Source organism: Ranitomeya variabilis, chromosome 4 (assembly GCF_051348905.1).
Source record: "Ranitomeya variabilis isolate aRanVar5 chromosome 4, aRanVar5.hap1, whole genome shotgun sequence".
In the NCBI taxonomy this organism is placed as follows: Eukaryota; Metazoa; Chordata; class Amphibia; order Anura; family Dendrobatidae; genus Ranitomeya; species Ranitomeya variabilis.
This window is the reverse complement of record NC_135235.1, coordinates 703,808,582-703,824,511: the sequence shown is the minus strand read 5'-3', so window position 1 is coordinate 703,824,511 and position 15,930 is coordinate 703,808,582. Positions and strand designations below refer to the sequence as shown.

The following is a 15,930-nucleotide window of genomic DNA, read 5'->3' as shown; positions in this document are numbered from 1 at the left end:
CGTCAGACTGGGGTGTCTGGGGCCCACCAGAGGAATGGACTCTAGGGGCCCACCCTACAGCTATATGCAAATATCTGTCATTATAGTGGAGCATCGGCTGTAAAACACCGGCGGCTGCTGCACATCTACCGTGTACCCCAATAACTGGGATGTATAATTACAGTAGTTTACATTAATGGGGTTCTTGGTTAAAACAAGTTATCACTGATCCATGGGCTCCACAGGATAGGTGATAGCTTAGATCCGACCATTAGAAATTGCACCGATCGGAAGAATGGGGAAGTTTTATCCCTGACAGGACACTTTTATCACTATTTTAAAATGCAGCGGCAGGTGGGATTTCTGACCGCAGCTCCATTCATTCTTTTGGGGCTTCCAGAAAAAAACAAGTGCAGCCACTAAGGGAATGAATGGATCAGTGATCTAGTCGGACATGCCACTCCAGTCTAATGGGGATAAAAAGTTCCACATTTTGCGGAGTGGGTCCAAGCAGTCAGACCCACACCAATCAATACGTTATCACTTATCCTGTGGAGAGGTGATTACTTTTTTCTACAGGAAACCCCTGTAAGTGCATCTCCGCCGCTGTGTACAAAGCATTACAACTCTAATGGAAATAAAGAATCTTCTCCTAATTAATATCAGAGAGAACAAATGACCGCCATACACAACACAATCCACTATACCAAGACCAATAATACCACATACAAGAATAAATACCACCACACCATGACCAGACCACATAGTGACCGAATAATACTACATACAAGGGACAAATACCACCGCACCATGTCAAGACCACATATTATCACCACTTGGTGACCAAATAGCACATACAATGGACAAATACCACAACACCATTTCCAGACCACATATTACCACCACTTGGTGACCAAATAGCACATACAAGGGACAAATACCACAACACCATTTCCAGACCACATATTACCACCACATAGTGACTGAATACTACAATACTGAACAGAAATAAAAAAACAAACAAAACACAATACTATCATCATAAGGCTGCCGTCACACTAGCAGTATTTGGTCAGTATTTTACATCAGTATTTGTAAGCCAAAACCAGGAGTGGAACAATCAGAGGCAAAGTATAATAGAAACATATGCACCACTTCTGTATTTATCACCCACTCCCGGTTTTGGCTTACAAATACTGATGTAAATTACAGACCAAATACTGAATGTGTGACGGCAGCCTAAGTGACATTATACACAGGAGATCTGTACTTAGTATGCAGTGTCTTTGTAGAGGTAATACAGAGATCACTGGTGACATTATACACAGGAGCTCTGTATATAATGTACAGGTAATACAGTGATCACTGGTGACATTGTACACAGGACCTCTGTATATAGTATACAGTGTATAGTGTCAGTGTATAGGTAACACTGACTCACCAGTGACGTCTCTAGGTGAAGTCCTTCATCTTTCATCCAGCACAGACCGCCGTCACTTCATCCAGCCAGGACTCGTCTCTGCAGGAAATAACACAGTTATCTCGAGCTCCGCTTGCAGAACACATTACCTAATTTTTCACAACTTCTACATTACACCACATGAAGAAAAAAAGGCGATATAGTGTCACTCTGCACACTAACAGGACCTCCCCCCCATTTAAAACAGTGTCCTCAAAAAATAAAATAAATACATCAATGCAGTAATAATATCCCTTAATTAGCCCCTATGGTAATAATATTCACCACCCTGGCCCCGTTTATCTCATTCCTGGCTCCAGCCATATGTTCTCGCATCCTGCCCTCATGAGTATCCATTCTACCCCATATGATCTCCCCATCCTGCCCCATTCTGTCTCCTTCGTATCCATCCTGCCCCATGACCCAATCCTGCCCCATGTCTTTCATTCTGCCCCGTGTCTCCAATCATGCCCCGTGTCTACATTCTGCCCATGCCTCCAGTCCTGCCCCCAGTGTGTCCAGCAATCTTCCCCAGTATGTCAAGCATATTGCCCCAGTGTGTCCCGCATTTCCCCCAGTGTGTCCAGAAATCTGCCCCAGTGTGTCCAGCATATTACCCCAGAGTGTCCAGCATTGCCCCCAGACAGTGTGTCCAGCAATCTGCCCCAGTGTGTCCAGCATATTACCCCCAGTATGTCCAGCACTGCCCCCAGTGTGTCCAGCAATTTGCCCCAGTGTCCAGCATTGCCCCCAGACAGTGTGTCCAGCAATCTTCCCCAGTATGTCAAGCATATTACCTGTTGTGAATTCTGTTTCTGGGTTCCCTCTTGTGGTCACGGCTGGTACTGAATGACTTTAGTTTTTGGCTCCCTCTGGTGGCTTTGTGTGTTTTCTACTGATCTCTGGCCTCCACCTGTTTTCATTAGTTGCAGGGAGGTTCCTATATAACTCTGCTTCTCTGACATTCATTGCCGGCTGTCAATGTAATCAGTGCTTTTCTGTTTTCTGCTGACTACCTGCTCCCAGATTCTTCAGGACAAGCTAAGTTTTGTGTTCTCAGTTTTTGAGTTTTTGAATAATTATGTTTTCTAGTCCAGCTTGCTAAAATGTGAATCCTATGCTTGCTGGTTGCTCTAGTGGGCTGTATTTCTCCCCATGTACCATGAGTTGGCACATGGATACGTGAAATGCAGGATGGATTTTTACTAAGGGTTTTCTGCTGACCGTCTAGCTCCCTGTTGTATCTTTCTACTATCTAGCATTAGCGGGCCTCTTTTGCTAAACCTTATTTTCATCCCTGCGTATGTGCCTTCCTCTAGCTTCACCGTTAATATTTGTGGGGGGCTTCTACACTCACTGGCCACTTTATTAGGTACACCATGCTAGTAACGGGTTGGACCCCCTTTTGCCTTCAGAACTGCCTCAATTCTTCGTGGCATAGATTCAACAAGGTGCTGGAAGCATTCCTCAGAGATTTTGGTCCATATTGACATGATGGCATCACACAGTTGCCGCAGATTTTTCGGCTGCACATCACCACCACCAGCCTGAACCGTTGATACAAGGCAGGATGGATCCATGCTTTCATGTTGTTTACGCCAAATTCTGACCCTACCATCCGAATGTCGCAGCAGAAATCGAGACTCATCAGACCAAGCAACGTTTTTCCAATCTTCTACTGTCCAATTTCGATGAGCTTGTGCAAATTGTAGCCTCAGTTTCCTGTTCTTAGCTGAAAGGAGTGGTACCCAGTGTGGTCTTCTGCTGCTGTAGCCCATCTGCCTCAAAGTTCGACGCACTGTGCGTTCAGAGATGCTCTTAGGCCTACCTTGGTTGTAACGGGTGGCGATTTGAGTCACTGTTGCCTTTCTATCAGCTCAAACCAGTCTGCCCATTCTCCTCTGACCTCTGGCATCAACAAGGCATTTCCGCCCACAGAACTGCCACTCACTGGATTTTTTTTCTTTTTCGGACCATTCTCTGTAAACCCTAGAGATGGTTGTGCGTGAAAATCCCAGTAGATCAGCAGTTTCTGAAATACTCAGACCAGCCCTTCTGGCACCAACAACCATGCCACATTCAAAGGCACTCAAATCACCTTTCTTCCCCATACTGATGCTCGGTTTGAACTGCAGGAGATTGTCTTTACCATGTCTACATGCCTAAATGCACTGAGTTGCCGCCATGTGATTGGCTGATTAGAAATTAAGTGTTAACAAGAAGTTGGACAGGTGTACCTAATAAAGTGGCCAGTGAGTGTATATCTTTGGGGTGATTTCTCTGGAGGCAAGCTAGGCCTTTGTTTCCTCTTCAGGGTTAGCTAGTTTCTCCGGCTGGCGCGAGACGTCTAGAATCAACGCAGGCACGTTCCCCGGCTACTGCTAGTTGTGTTTGGCAGGATTAGGGCCTCGGTCAGCCCAGTTACCATCTCCCTAGAGCTCGTCCTATTTTTGACACTATTGCTTGTCCTTTTTTGCGATCCCCAGCCATTGGGATCACAACAATTACCCCCAGGTTGTCCAGCAATCTGCCCCAGTATGTCCAGCAATCTGCCCCAGTGTCCAGCAATGCCCCCAGTGTCCAGCACTGCCCTCAGTGTGTCCAGCACTGCCCCTAGTGTGTCCAGCAATCTGCCTCAGTGTCCAGCATTGCCCCCAGTGTGTCCAGCAATCTGCCCCAGTGTGTCCAGCAATCTGCCCCAGTGTACAGCATTGCCCCAGTGTGTCCAGCACTGCCCCCAGTGTGTCCAGCAATCTGCCCCAGTGTCCAGCACTGCCCCCAGTGTGTCCAGCAATCTGCCCCAGTGTGTCCAGCATTGCCCCCAGTGTGTCCAGCAATCTGCCCCAGTGTCCAGCATTGCCCCCAGTGTGTCCAGCATTCTGCCCCAGTGTCCAGCATTGCCCCCAGTGTGTCCAGCAATCTGCCCCAGTGTCCAGCACTGCCCCCAGTGTGACCAGCAATCTGCCCCAGTGTCCAGCAATCTGCCCCAGTGTCCAGCATTGCCCCAGTGTCCAGCATTGCCCCAGTGTACAGCACTGCCCCCAGTGTGACCAGCAATCTTCCCCAGTGTCCAGCACTGCCCCCAGTGTCCAGCACTGCCCCCAGTGTGTCCAGCAATCTGCCCCAGTGTCCAGCACTGCCCCCAGTGTGTCCAGCAATCAGCCCCAGTGTCCAGCATTGCCCCCAGTGTGTCCAGCAATCTGCCCCAGTGTCCAGCACTGCCCCCAGTGTGACCAGCAATCTGCCCCAGTGTCCAGCAATCTGCCCCAGTGTCCAGCACTGCCCCAAGTGTGACCAGCAATCTGCCCCAGTGTCCAGCATTGCCCCCAGTGTGTCCAGCAATCTATCTGTCCCATTGTCCAGCAATCTACCCCATTGTCCAGCAATCTGCCCCAGTGTCCAGCATTGCCCCACTGTACAGCACTGCCCCCAGTGTGACCAGCAATCTGCCCCAGTGTCCAGCAATCTGCCCCAGTGTCCAGCATTGCCCCAGTGTACAGCACTGCCCCCGGTGTGACCAGCAATCTGCCCCAGTGTCCAGCATTGCCCCCAGTGTGTCCAGCAATCTATCTGCCCCATTGTCCAGCAATCTGCCCCAGTGTCCAGCATTGCCCCAGTGTACAGCACTGCCCCCAGTGTGACCAGCAATCTGCCCCAGTGTCCAGCATTGCCCCCAGTGTGTCCAGCAATCTATCTGTCCCATTGTCCAGCAATCTACCCCATTGTCCAGCAATCTGCCCCAGTGTCCAGCATTGCCCCACTGTACAGCACTGCCCCCAGTGTGACCAGCAATCTGCCCCAGTGTCCAGCAATCTGCCCCAGTGTCCAGCATTGCCCCAGTGTACAGCACTGCCCCCGGTGTGACCAGCAATCTGCCCCAGTGTCCAGCATTGCCCCCAGTGTGTCCAGCAATCTATCTGCCCCATTGTCCAGCAATCTGCCCCAGTGTCCAGCATTGCCCCAGTGTACAGCACTGCCCCCAGTGTGACCAGCAATCTGCCCCAGTGTCCAGCATTGCCCCCAGTGTGTCCAGCAATCTATCTGCCCAATTGTCCAGCAATCTGCGCCAGTGTCCAGCACTGCCCCCAGTGTGTCCAGCAATCTGCCCCAGTGTCCAGCATTGCCCCCAGTGTGTCCAGCAATCTGCCCCAGTGTCCACCATTGCCCCCAGTGTGTCCAGCAATCTGCCCCAGTGTCCAGCATTGCCCCAGTGTCCAGCAGTGCCCCCAGTGTGACCAGCAATCTGCCCCAGTGTTCAGCAATCTGCCCCAGTGTCCAGCATTGCCCCAGTGTACAGCACTGCCCCCAGTGTGACCAGCAATCTGCCCCAGTGTCCAGCATTGCCCCTAGTGTGTCCAGCAATCTGCCCCAGTGTCCAGCATTGCCCCAGTGTCCAGCACTGCCCTGTTATGATCCCAGTGGCTGAGGATCGCAAATAGACCAGCAAGCAACCAAAAAATAGGACAAGCTCTAGGGAGATGGTAACTGGACTGACCGCAAATCTGAACCTATCCAACACAACTAGAGGTAGCCGGTGAACGTGCCTAAAAAATTCCTAGACGTCTCGAGCCAGCCTGAGAAACTATCTACCCCTAAAGAGAAAGAAAGACCTCGCTTGCCTCCAGAGAAATAATCCCCAAAGATATAGAAGCCCCCAACAAATATCAACGGTGAAGTAAGAGGAAGGCACATACATAGGGATGAAATAAGATTCAGCAAAAGAGGCCCGCTAATACTTGAAAGCAGAAAATAGAACAGGGATCTATGCGGTCAGTTAAAAACCCTTACACAATATCCATCCTGAGATTTCAAGAACCCATGCAACAACTAACGGTGCATGGGGAGAAACTCAGTCCCCTAGAGCAACCAGCAAGCATGGGAATCACATTTTAGCAAGCTGGACAAGAAAACATGATGAACACTGATGAACAAAAAATGAGCAAACAAACTTAGCTTGTCTTGGAGAGACTGGGAGCAAGGTAGTCAGAAGGAATCTAAGTAGCACTGATTACATCGACAGCCGGCAACAAGTGGAAGTGAAACAGAGCTATAAAGGAACCTCCCAGAGGATAACGAAACAGCTGGTAACCAGAGACCAGCAGAATAACACACAAAGCCACCAGGGGGGCCCAAAGCAAAAGTCACACAGTACCACCTGTGACCACAAGAGGGAGCCCGAAAACAGAGTTCACAACACTGCCCCCAGTGTGACCAGCAATCTGCCCCAGTGTCCAGCATTGCCCCAGTGTACAGCACTGCCCCCAGTGTGACCAGCAATCTGCCCCAGTGTCCAGCAATCTGCCCCAGTGTCCAGCAATCTGCCCAGTGTCCAGCACTGCCCCCAGTGTGACCAGCAATCTGCCCCAGTGTCCAGCATTGCCCCCAGTGTGTCCAGCAATCTATCTGCCCCATTGTCCAGCAATCTGCCCCATTGTCCAGCAATCTGCCCCAGTGTCCAGCATTGCCCCAGTGTACAGCACTGCCCCCAGTGTGACCAGCAATCTTCCCCAGACTTACCCCCACACACCCTACCCCCGCCGCCGCCTTATCTCCTCCTTCAGCCTCCAGTACCCCCGTCCTCATACTCACCTGTCCCACACACTGCACGGCCATGCCGACATCCCTTGCGCTCTGTCCCGACTCCCGGCGGCGGCGCAGCATCCCATCTGCTTCCTGCTTGTGTGGTCATGTGATACTGTCATTAAGGTCATGAATATGCACATATTCATGGCCTTAATGAGCGGTACCACGTGACCGCACAAGCAGGACGAGCTGCAGTGCAGACGCCGAGACCATCGCTGGAGCAGGGTCCTGGTGAGTATCATCTTCAAGGGGTTCCCAGGAGCAGTGGGGGCCCTACCAGCAGGTGTCTGTGCCTGGGCCCACCGGAGGATCCTCCGGTTCTCCGGTGGGTCAGTCCGAGCCTGTATGGGGCCATAATCAGCATTTGTGCAGCATTATACGAGGCAAATGTGTCTATGGAACATTTTATGGGGCCATAATCAGCATTTGTGGAGCATTATACAGGGCAAATGTGTCTATGGAGCATCTTATGGGGGCCATAATCAGCATTTATGCAGCATTATATGGGGCAAATATCTCTATGGAGCATCTTATGGAGCCATAATCAGCATTTGTGCAGCATTATATGGGCCAAATATCTCTATGAAGCATCTTATAGAGCTATGTGCAGCATTATCTGGGGCAAATATCTCTATGGAGCATCTTATGGGGCCATAATCAGCATTTGTTCAGCATTATACGAGGCAAATGTGTCTATGGAGCATCTTATGGGGCCATAATCAGCATTTGTGGAGCATTATACGGGGCAAATATCACTATGGAGCATCTTATGGGGGCCATAATCAGCATTTGTGCAGCATTATATGGGGCAAATATCTCTATGAAGCATCTTATAGAGCTATGTGCAGCATTATATGGGGCAAATATCTCTATGGAGCATCTTATGGGGCCATAATCAGCATTTGTGCAGCATTATATAGGGCAAATATCTCTATGGAGCATCTTATGGGGCCATGTGCAGCATTATATGGGGCAAATATCTCTATGGAGCATCTTATGGGGCCCATCATGAACTGTATGGAGCATTATATGGGGCTCCTGATTCAATATGAATGTTCAAAAACACTTAACCTACTGATGTCTCAATTAATTTTACTTTTATTGGTAGCTATTTTTATTTTTGACATTTACCGGTAGCTGCTGCATTTTCCACCCTAGGCTTATACTCGAGTCATTAAGTTTACCCAGTTTTTTGTGACAAAATTAGGGGTCTCAGCTTGTACTCAGGTCAGCTTATACTCGAGTATATACAGTATTTAGAATGCTATACTTATGCACTGATTCTTTTGTGCTCCATGCACAACACACTTGTAGGACATGTGCCCTGCTGACTTTGTGAACCTCAGTAATGTTCCCGCCCCAAAATTCCTGAAGGTTAATTTTACAGCCAAACTGAACACTGTCTAGCTACACTATCTGATTAATATACAATCGCCTAACTAACTAGCTGAAATCTTGATGTTAACAATGGCAGTGTCAGGAGCAGCCTCTCTGCACTGTTAGTGTCAAAATGGCGCTAAAAAAGATGTCTGCTGTTTATATGGAGAGGGACATGTGATTTGAGTAGCCAATGACACAAGTCGTGGTGTCAGGACATTGTGGGTTTTTCCTGCGCACTTGTTGGCTAGCTGCATTGTGCACACATAAATTTAGGAAGAAAAATTAAAAGACTGCTGTGCTTACAAGAACCGCCGCGCTTCTGAGCTCTGCAAACCCCCTCCACCCATCAAACACATGCCAAACGCTCATGATGCACCACCATTATCATTGCTAAAGTGCTGAAAATATTTTTGTGGCAACGCAAATATTTTCCCGCACTTTTACCGAATGTTACCGATTTTTATATATTTTATAAAATTTTGCTCGGGTTTCCGATCACAAATTCTAATGTGCCATATCCGTGCCAAATTTATGTTTGGTGATCATTTCCGAACAAATTCGCTCATTTCTGGTAGTGATCACTAAATGCAGAGAAGTCAAAGATTCTTCCTAGTCACGGCTAGTCTTTTCCAGTCTTTTCCCAATCGTGTGATCACCATTTTGCCTGTAGACCACAACATTCTGATCCATATGGAAATGTTGAAATTACTTTGTGAAATTGTTAAAGGGAATCTGTCACCCCAAAATTCGCCTATAAGCTAAGGCCACCAGCATCAGGGACTTATCTGCAGAATTCTGTAATGCTGTAGATAAGCCCCCGATGTCACCTGAAAGATAAGAAAAACAGGTTATATTATACTCACCCAATGGCAGTCCCGATGTGGTCTGATCCGGTGGGCATCGCGGTCCAGGTCCAGCACCTCCTATCTTCATATGATGACATCCTCTTCTTTGCTTCCTGCCACGACTCCTGCGTAGGCGTACTTTATCTGCCCTGTTGAGGGCAGCGTAAAGTACTGCAGTGCATAGGCGCCGGGCCTCTCTGATCTTTCTTGGCACCTGCGCACTCAGTACTTTGCTCTGCCCTCAACAGGGCAGATAAAGAACACCTGCGCAGGAGCTGTGGCAGGAAGCAAAGAAGAGGACATCATCGTATGAAGATGGGAGGCGCTGGACCTGGACCATGCCGTCCATCGGACCGGACCGCACCGGGCCCACCCCTGGGTGAGTATAATATAGCCTATGTTTCTTATCTTTCAGGTGACATCGGGGGCTTATCTACGGCATTACAGATTGCTGTAGATAAGCCCCTGATTCCGGTGGCCTTAGCTTATAGGCGAATTTTGGGGTGACAGATACCCTTTAAATCCTTTTCTATAGAACTTACAACCTGGAGTATCCACTTACCCCCGGGATTAGAAGACGCTGACCGTTACCTACCGAGATCTGTAAACTAGAAAGCCAAATGACGTAGAAAATCACTTGAATAAAAAATTATGATGGGCCTGTAAGACGAAGCAGAGGGTAATGATGCTGTTGGCATCCTAGATCCCTGATATCTTATTGGATGAATCTACCATCTCCCCTTACTGTGCTGCTGAACATGCTCATATAGTCCCTACAAGACCAGGTCCAGTCTTTCTGCCCAAACTTCGCTTTTATGAACGACAATGGTAAATGTGCAGTGAGGCCAAGTGTGAATTTCTGTACAATAACAACAGAGTTTCCCTTTGTCCTGACTTTTCAATTTCTTTTAAAACCGACTAACTTCAAGGAGGATTATGATAAACTGCATAAAAAGCATTATACTTGTCCCAGGATATATCTCTAAGCTGTGCGTGGGTGATGGCTGTAATATACATTTATTTATGCCTGCAGAAAATGTTGGCATGGCTTAAGCCCTGGTTTCATGGATTCACTCCACATCATAAATTCCATTATGTTTTCAATTCTAAGGAATTCATATTACTGGACAATCTCTACTGAAATGGGGAGCACTAATACATTCTCTACTCTTATCAACGACTGCCTAATATTTATTTTTGAAACTGACCTGACAGAAAATATTGGCCTTTATGATAATTTAGATTGCCAAGAACCACAAAGCCCCATACTGTAACTACTCCAGAGAGGTTTCACCACTAGTTACTCATTTTTTACTGATGAAGATTGTTGAGTTTGATCATTTCAGTAGATGGGGTACTGTCTATAGTCACAGTTTTTGACTACAGTAGTTAGTTCCCAAAAGACTCTGATAACCAGTTCCTGCAGCCAGTTTTGTGTTCCTAATCAGGGCCCATTTTTGAAATCTTTATGGTGTTAAATTTTAGAATTCTTCACAAAATAGAAGCCTCATTTTTTTTTCACTTTCACAAAGGGTAATACCAAACAGATGGACCGCACAAATTATTTTACAACTTCTCTTGTATCGGACAATACCCTATAAACGGTTGTACATTACTGTCTTGGCACATTTCAGGGTTGAGAAGGGAGGGAGCTCCATGTAGCTATTTGAATCCAGATCTTACTGGAATAGATTGCAGACACAATATATTAGGAGCAGTGTTTGTGGCCACCTGGCAGCTCAAAATATGGCCACCATGAACAGGCTTGGCGCCATCTACTCCATTTTCCTGATCCCTGGGATTGTCTTGGGCATCACCATTTAACACCTCTACATGGATCTGGGCTTACACAGAGACCCCTAGGCTTGGGCCACAGTGTTGCCTTCTGTTCTGTGATGTGAAATGGGAAGAACAATAGTCAGGTAGCTGGGTCAGAACCAGTAAGGCAGAGAAAATACAAAATCAGAAGATGTAAGAGTAGTCAACAAACAGGTCGGGATCACAACAGGAAACAAATACACAAGCCATGAGCTGAGCATAAAGGACTGAACGAGAGGAGAACAAGGCTGTATCTGTCTGCTTCCTTCAATATGCTTCGAGTTTTTGAAGAATATGGTGCTATCCAATTGGCTGAATCAGGGAGAAGATTACTTCAGCTGGACAGCACATATACCCATACTGCCAGACTGGATGGTACTACTTGTCTCAGGCACCCTAATCTTAGCCTATGTCGTCCAAAGCTTTTGGTTCCAACGCCTACTTCATTACCAGCGCCCCCTGCCATATGATTAAGGACATGCCTGGTGACGTCATAGGAGCAGATGACAGAAGAGATGTGACACACCATCTGCAGAAGCCCTAATATGACAAAATTTCAGAAAATCAGAGCTGAAGAAATCCCCATCAAATGACTCCATTTTGGAAATTATAACCCTCAGAGAACTAAACTATTGGAGTAGTGACTATTTTTGATTCTACAGGCCCTTTTAGAAATTAGCACACAGTGGATGTGGGAGAAAAAAATTGCAAGTATGCCATTTTATTACCCAACACATAGTGCCCTGATTGTGCTCCAGGAGACACACACACCATAAATTAAGTGGGTTCTTCTCACTATAGTAATGCCAAATACATGTGGTTTGGGCAAACTGAAAAGCTCAGAAACTAGGGGAAAATTTGACTTTGGCAGAGTGGTTATTGCTGGATTGGTTAATGGAAGCCATGTTGCTTTTCAAGAGCCTTTGAGCCACTAATAATGTGGAAACCTCTGTTGGAGGACCTGAGTGGGGACTTGTTTTTTGTTAGATGAATAGAAGTTTTTATTGGTATTATGTTCGTCAACCTAATGTTTCATTGTGGCTTTTTATTCCATATTTTGTAGGCAGAATGAACAAACAGTTAAATACCACACTCCACAGGTTCATCATATGAGATTCTCTATTAGACTATGAACTGTCATTGTCTTGGTGAAGAATTCAATATTTTTACATAACTTGCAATTTTTGCAGACAGTTTAAGTAAAAATGTTAAATGACATTCAAGGCTATTATATTAAAAAAAAAATAATTGGTTTATATCTTGCAGATGACTACCAGAGATCAAAGGAACAGCTCACATCTTCAATTTTTATATCAGATGATTTTGAGGTCCCACTGGATACAATTGAAGTTAATGCCATTACTCCAGATATACCATCATCCCTTCGCAGCAAATATATCTCATCTGATCCTTTGAAACAGGTCGTGTCTTCTGATTCATTAGTGACAACTAAGGAAAATCAGAGTCACAAAATAAGTATTAAAAACAGAAATACTCCTAAATCAAAGAAGACATTTTCATGTTCAGAATGTGGAAACAGTTTTCTCATCGAAAAGTCTTTTCTTAAAAATCCAAAAATTCACACAGTGGAGAAAAGATTTTCTTGTTCCAAGTGTGGAAAATGTTTTAAACACAAATTACATCTTGTTATACACCAAAGAACCCACACAGGGGAGAAACCTTTATCCTATTCAGAATGTGGGAAATGTTTTAACGAGAAATCAGATTTGGATAGGCACCAGAGAACTCACACAGGGGAGAAACCTTTTTCCTCTTCAGAATGTGGGAAATGTTTTAAACAGAAATCCAATCTTGTTATACACCAAAGAACCCACACAGGGGAGAAACCTTTTTCATGTTCAGAATGTGGGAAAGGTTTTAAGGAGAAATCAGATTTGGATAGGCACCAGAGAACTCACTCAGGGGAGAAGCCTTTTTCCTGTCCAGAACGTGGGAATTATTTTAGCGAGAAATGCAGTCTTGTTAGACAACAAAGAACCCACATAGGGGAGAAACCTTTTTCATGTTCAGAATGTGGAAAATGTTATAATGGGAAATCAGCTTTGGTTAAGCACCAGAGAACTCACACAGGGGAGAAGCCTTTTTCCTGTTCAGAATGTGGGAAATGTTTTAAAGTGAAATGCAATATTGTTATTCACCAAAGAACCCACACAGGGGAGAAACCTTTTTCATGTTCAGAATGTGGGAAATGTTATAATGGGAAATCAGCTTTGGTTAAGCACCAGAGAACTCACACAGGGGAGAAGCCTTTTTCCTGTTCAGAATGTGAGAAATGTTTTAAACAGAAATACAATCTTGTTCTACACCAAAGAACCCACACAGGGGAGAAACCCTTTTCATGTTCAGAATGTGGGAAAGGTTTTAAGGAGAATTCATCTTTGGTTAAGCACCAGAGAACTCACTCAGGGGAGAAACCTTTTTCCTGTTCAGAATGTGTAAAATGTTTTAACCAGAAATCACATCTTGTTACTCACCAAAGAACCCACACAGGGGAGAAACCTTTTTCATGTTCAGAATGTGGGAAATGTTTTAACGAGAAATCATCTTTGGTTAAGCACCAGAGAACTCACACAGGGGAGAAGCCTTTTTCCTGTTCAGAATGTGGGAAATGTTTTAACGAGAGATCATCTTTGGTTAAGCACCAGAGAACTCACACAGGGGAGAAGCCTTTTTCCTGTTCAGAATGTGGGAAATGTTTTAACGAGAAATCATCTTTGTTTACGCACCAGAGAACCCACTCAGGGGAGACACCTTTTTCATGTTCAGAATGTGGGAAAGGTTTTAAGGTGAATTCATCTTTGGTTAAGCACCAGAGAACTCACTCAGGGGAGAAACCTTTTTCCTGTTCAGAATGTGGGAAATGTTTTAACCAGAAATCACATCTTGTTACTCACCAAAGAACCCACACAGGGGAGAAACCTTTTTCATGTTCAGAATGTGGGAAATGTTTTAACGAGAAATCATCTTTGGTTAATCACCAGAGAACTCACACAGGGGAGAAGCCTTTTTCCTGTTCAGAATGTGGGAAATGTTTTAACGAGAAATCATCTTTGGTTAAGCACCAGAGAACTCACACAGGGGAGAAGCCTTTTTCCTGTTCAGAATGTGGGAAATGTTTTAACCAGAAATCATCTTTGGTTAAGCACCAGAGAACTCACACAGTGGAAAAGCCTTTTTCCTGCTCAGAATGTGGGAAATGTTTTGTAAGGAAATCATATCTTCTTAGTCACCAAAAAATTCACACAGAGAAGCCTTTTTCATGTTCATAATGTAAGTAATGTTTTATACTATAATAACTCTTTAACATCAGAAAAGTCACAAAGGGGGTGAAACCTTTTCATGTTCAGACTGTTGGAAATGTTTTAACATAAAAATGTATTTCTTAAAGGGGTGGTCCATTACCAGGACAACCCCTTGTCATTCTTCATTTTGGTCTATTTCAAATAAAAATATTCATACTCCCTTTCCGTGCCAGTTTCGTTTCAATAGTTTTTGCACTCATGTTCCCGGGGCTCATGTGAGGTTGTTACAAAATCAGTGCTGTCTTCACTGTTCCTGCCTTTGGATGTATTGAACATCAAGATGAAGCTAGGGCCACCGCTGCTGTCTGACTTACTCTTATTGTTTGATATGTCCAAAAGTGGAGACAGTGAACCAAGTTTAACAACGCACTTGCTTTCTAAATGCATTTTGTATTCTATGAGTCTTTTCCCTATGATCTTTAAATACATTTTCTTACAGGTTTCAACCAAGAAATGAAAAAAAAGACTTTTTGATATGACTATATTTTAACTTTAAAAAAAATAAAGAATTCATCATTTTAAACATGTTGTGGATTTGTAGAGTAGAAGCTGGATCAATCTTTCCTTTTCCAATGAGAAGGCTTTGTCCAAGTAGTGGACATCACTTTTCACAACAAAAATCCCACACAAAGAGAAACCGTTATCATACCTACAGTAGAGTGTGAAAAATAAATTACTAGAAAATCGTATTTTGTTGACCATTAAAAATAATGACTGGGAGACACTACATATGTTATTGACAAATTGCACAAAAACATAACAGTCATATAATTAAATGAGAAAGGATAATTGTTAGGGATGAGCAAACGTGCTCAGTGATACTTAGATATCACTTGAGTATCTGGGTGCTTGGAAATACTTGATGAGCATTAGCTGTTGCTCAGTCAAATTCCCCACTCCGCATGTTTGGTGTCTGGTACACAGCCAATAAGTATGCATGGGATTGTCTGCCAGTCACTGTAATGCCGTAGCCATCTCAGCAGTGGCATTACTGTGATTGGTAGTGTTGAGCGATACCTTCCGATATTCAAAAATATCAGTATTGGATTGGATCGGCCGATACCAAAAAAATATCGGATATCATCGATACCCGATACCAATGCAAGTCAATGGGACAAAAATGTCGGAATTAAAATAAACCCTTTCTTTCTTTGTTGGTTAGTTCTACATGAAGGAAAACAACTAAGAATAATGTAGAATGTATTGGGGGAGGTGGAGGAGACATTAAAGGCATAGAGGTTTATCCCAATCAAATGGAATAGCAGGAATTAATTTTTTTTTTTAAGACGTTCGGAGTTACAAAGATATTGACTATGTTAAGCTTTTTTATATTATGTCAGATATTTATGTTTCACTAAATAACTCCATGCTCTTCACCTTTTTACTTCTCCCACACTGTCTTCTTCATCATCGGCAGCAGCAGCAGGATCTTTTTCATCAACTTCTTCACCTTATTCATCTTCTTCTCCTTCTTCCTATTATTCTTTTTTTTTACATTTTCATATTCTTTTTATTCAACTATTATTCTTCTTCATATTCTACT

The 15,930-nt window shown here is 44.8% G+C and overlaps 1 protein-coding gene across 4 annotated transcripts in view; it reads left to right on the top strand.

The window, feature by feature from the left end:
* The window catches only part of LOC143766430 (uncharacterized), a 63,305-nt gene extending 48,757 nt beyond the window's left edge, over positions 1-14,548 (top strand). For all 4 annotated transcript variants that reach the window (XM_077254108.1, XM_077254107.1, XM_077254111.1 and 1 more), the window contains one exon: positions 12,331-14,548. In XM_077254108.1, coding sequence (XP_077110223.1) covers positions 12,331-14,354 — 2,024 coding nt within the window. In that variant the 3' untranslated portion in view covers positions 14,355-14,548. The remainder of the gene's footprint in view (positions 1-12,330) is intronic.
* Positions 14,549-15,930: the final 1,382 nt, after the last annotated feature.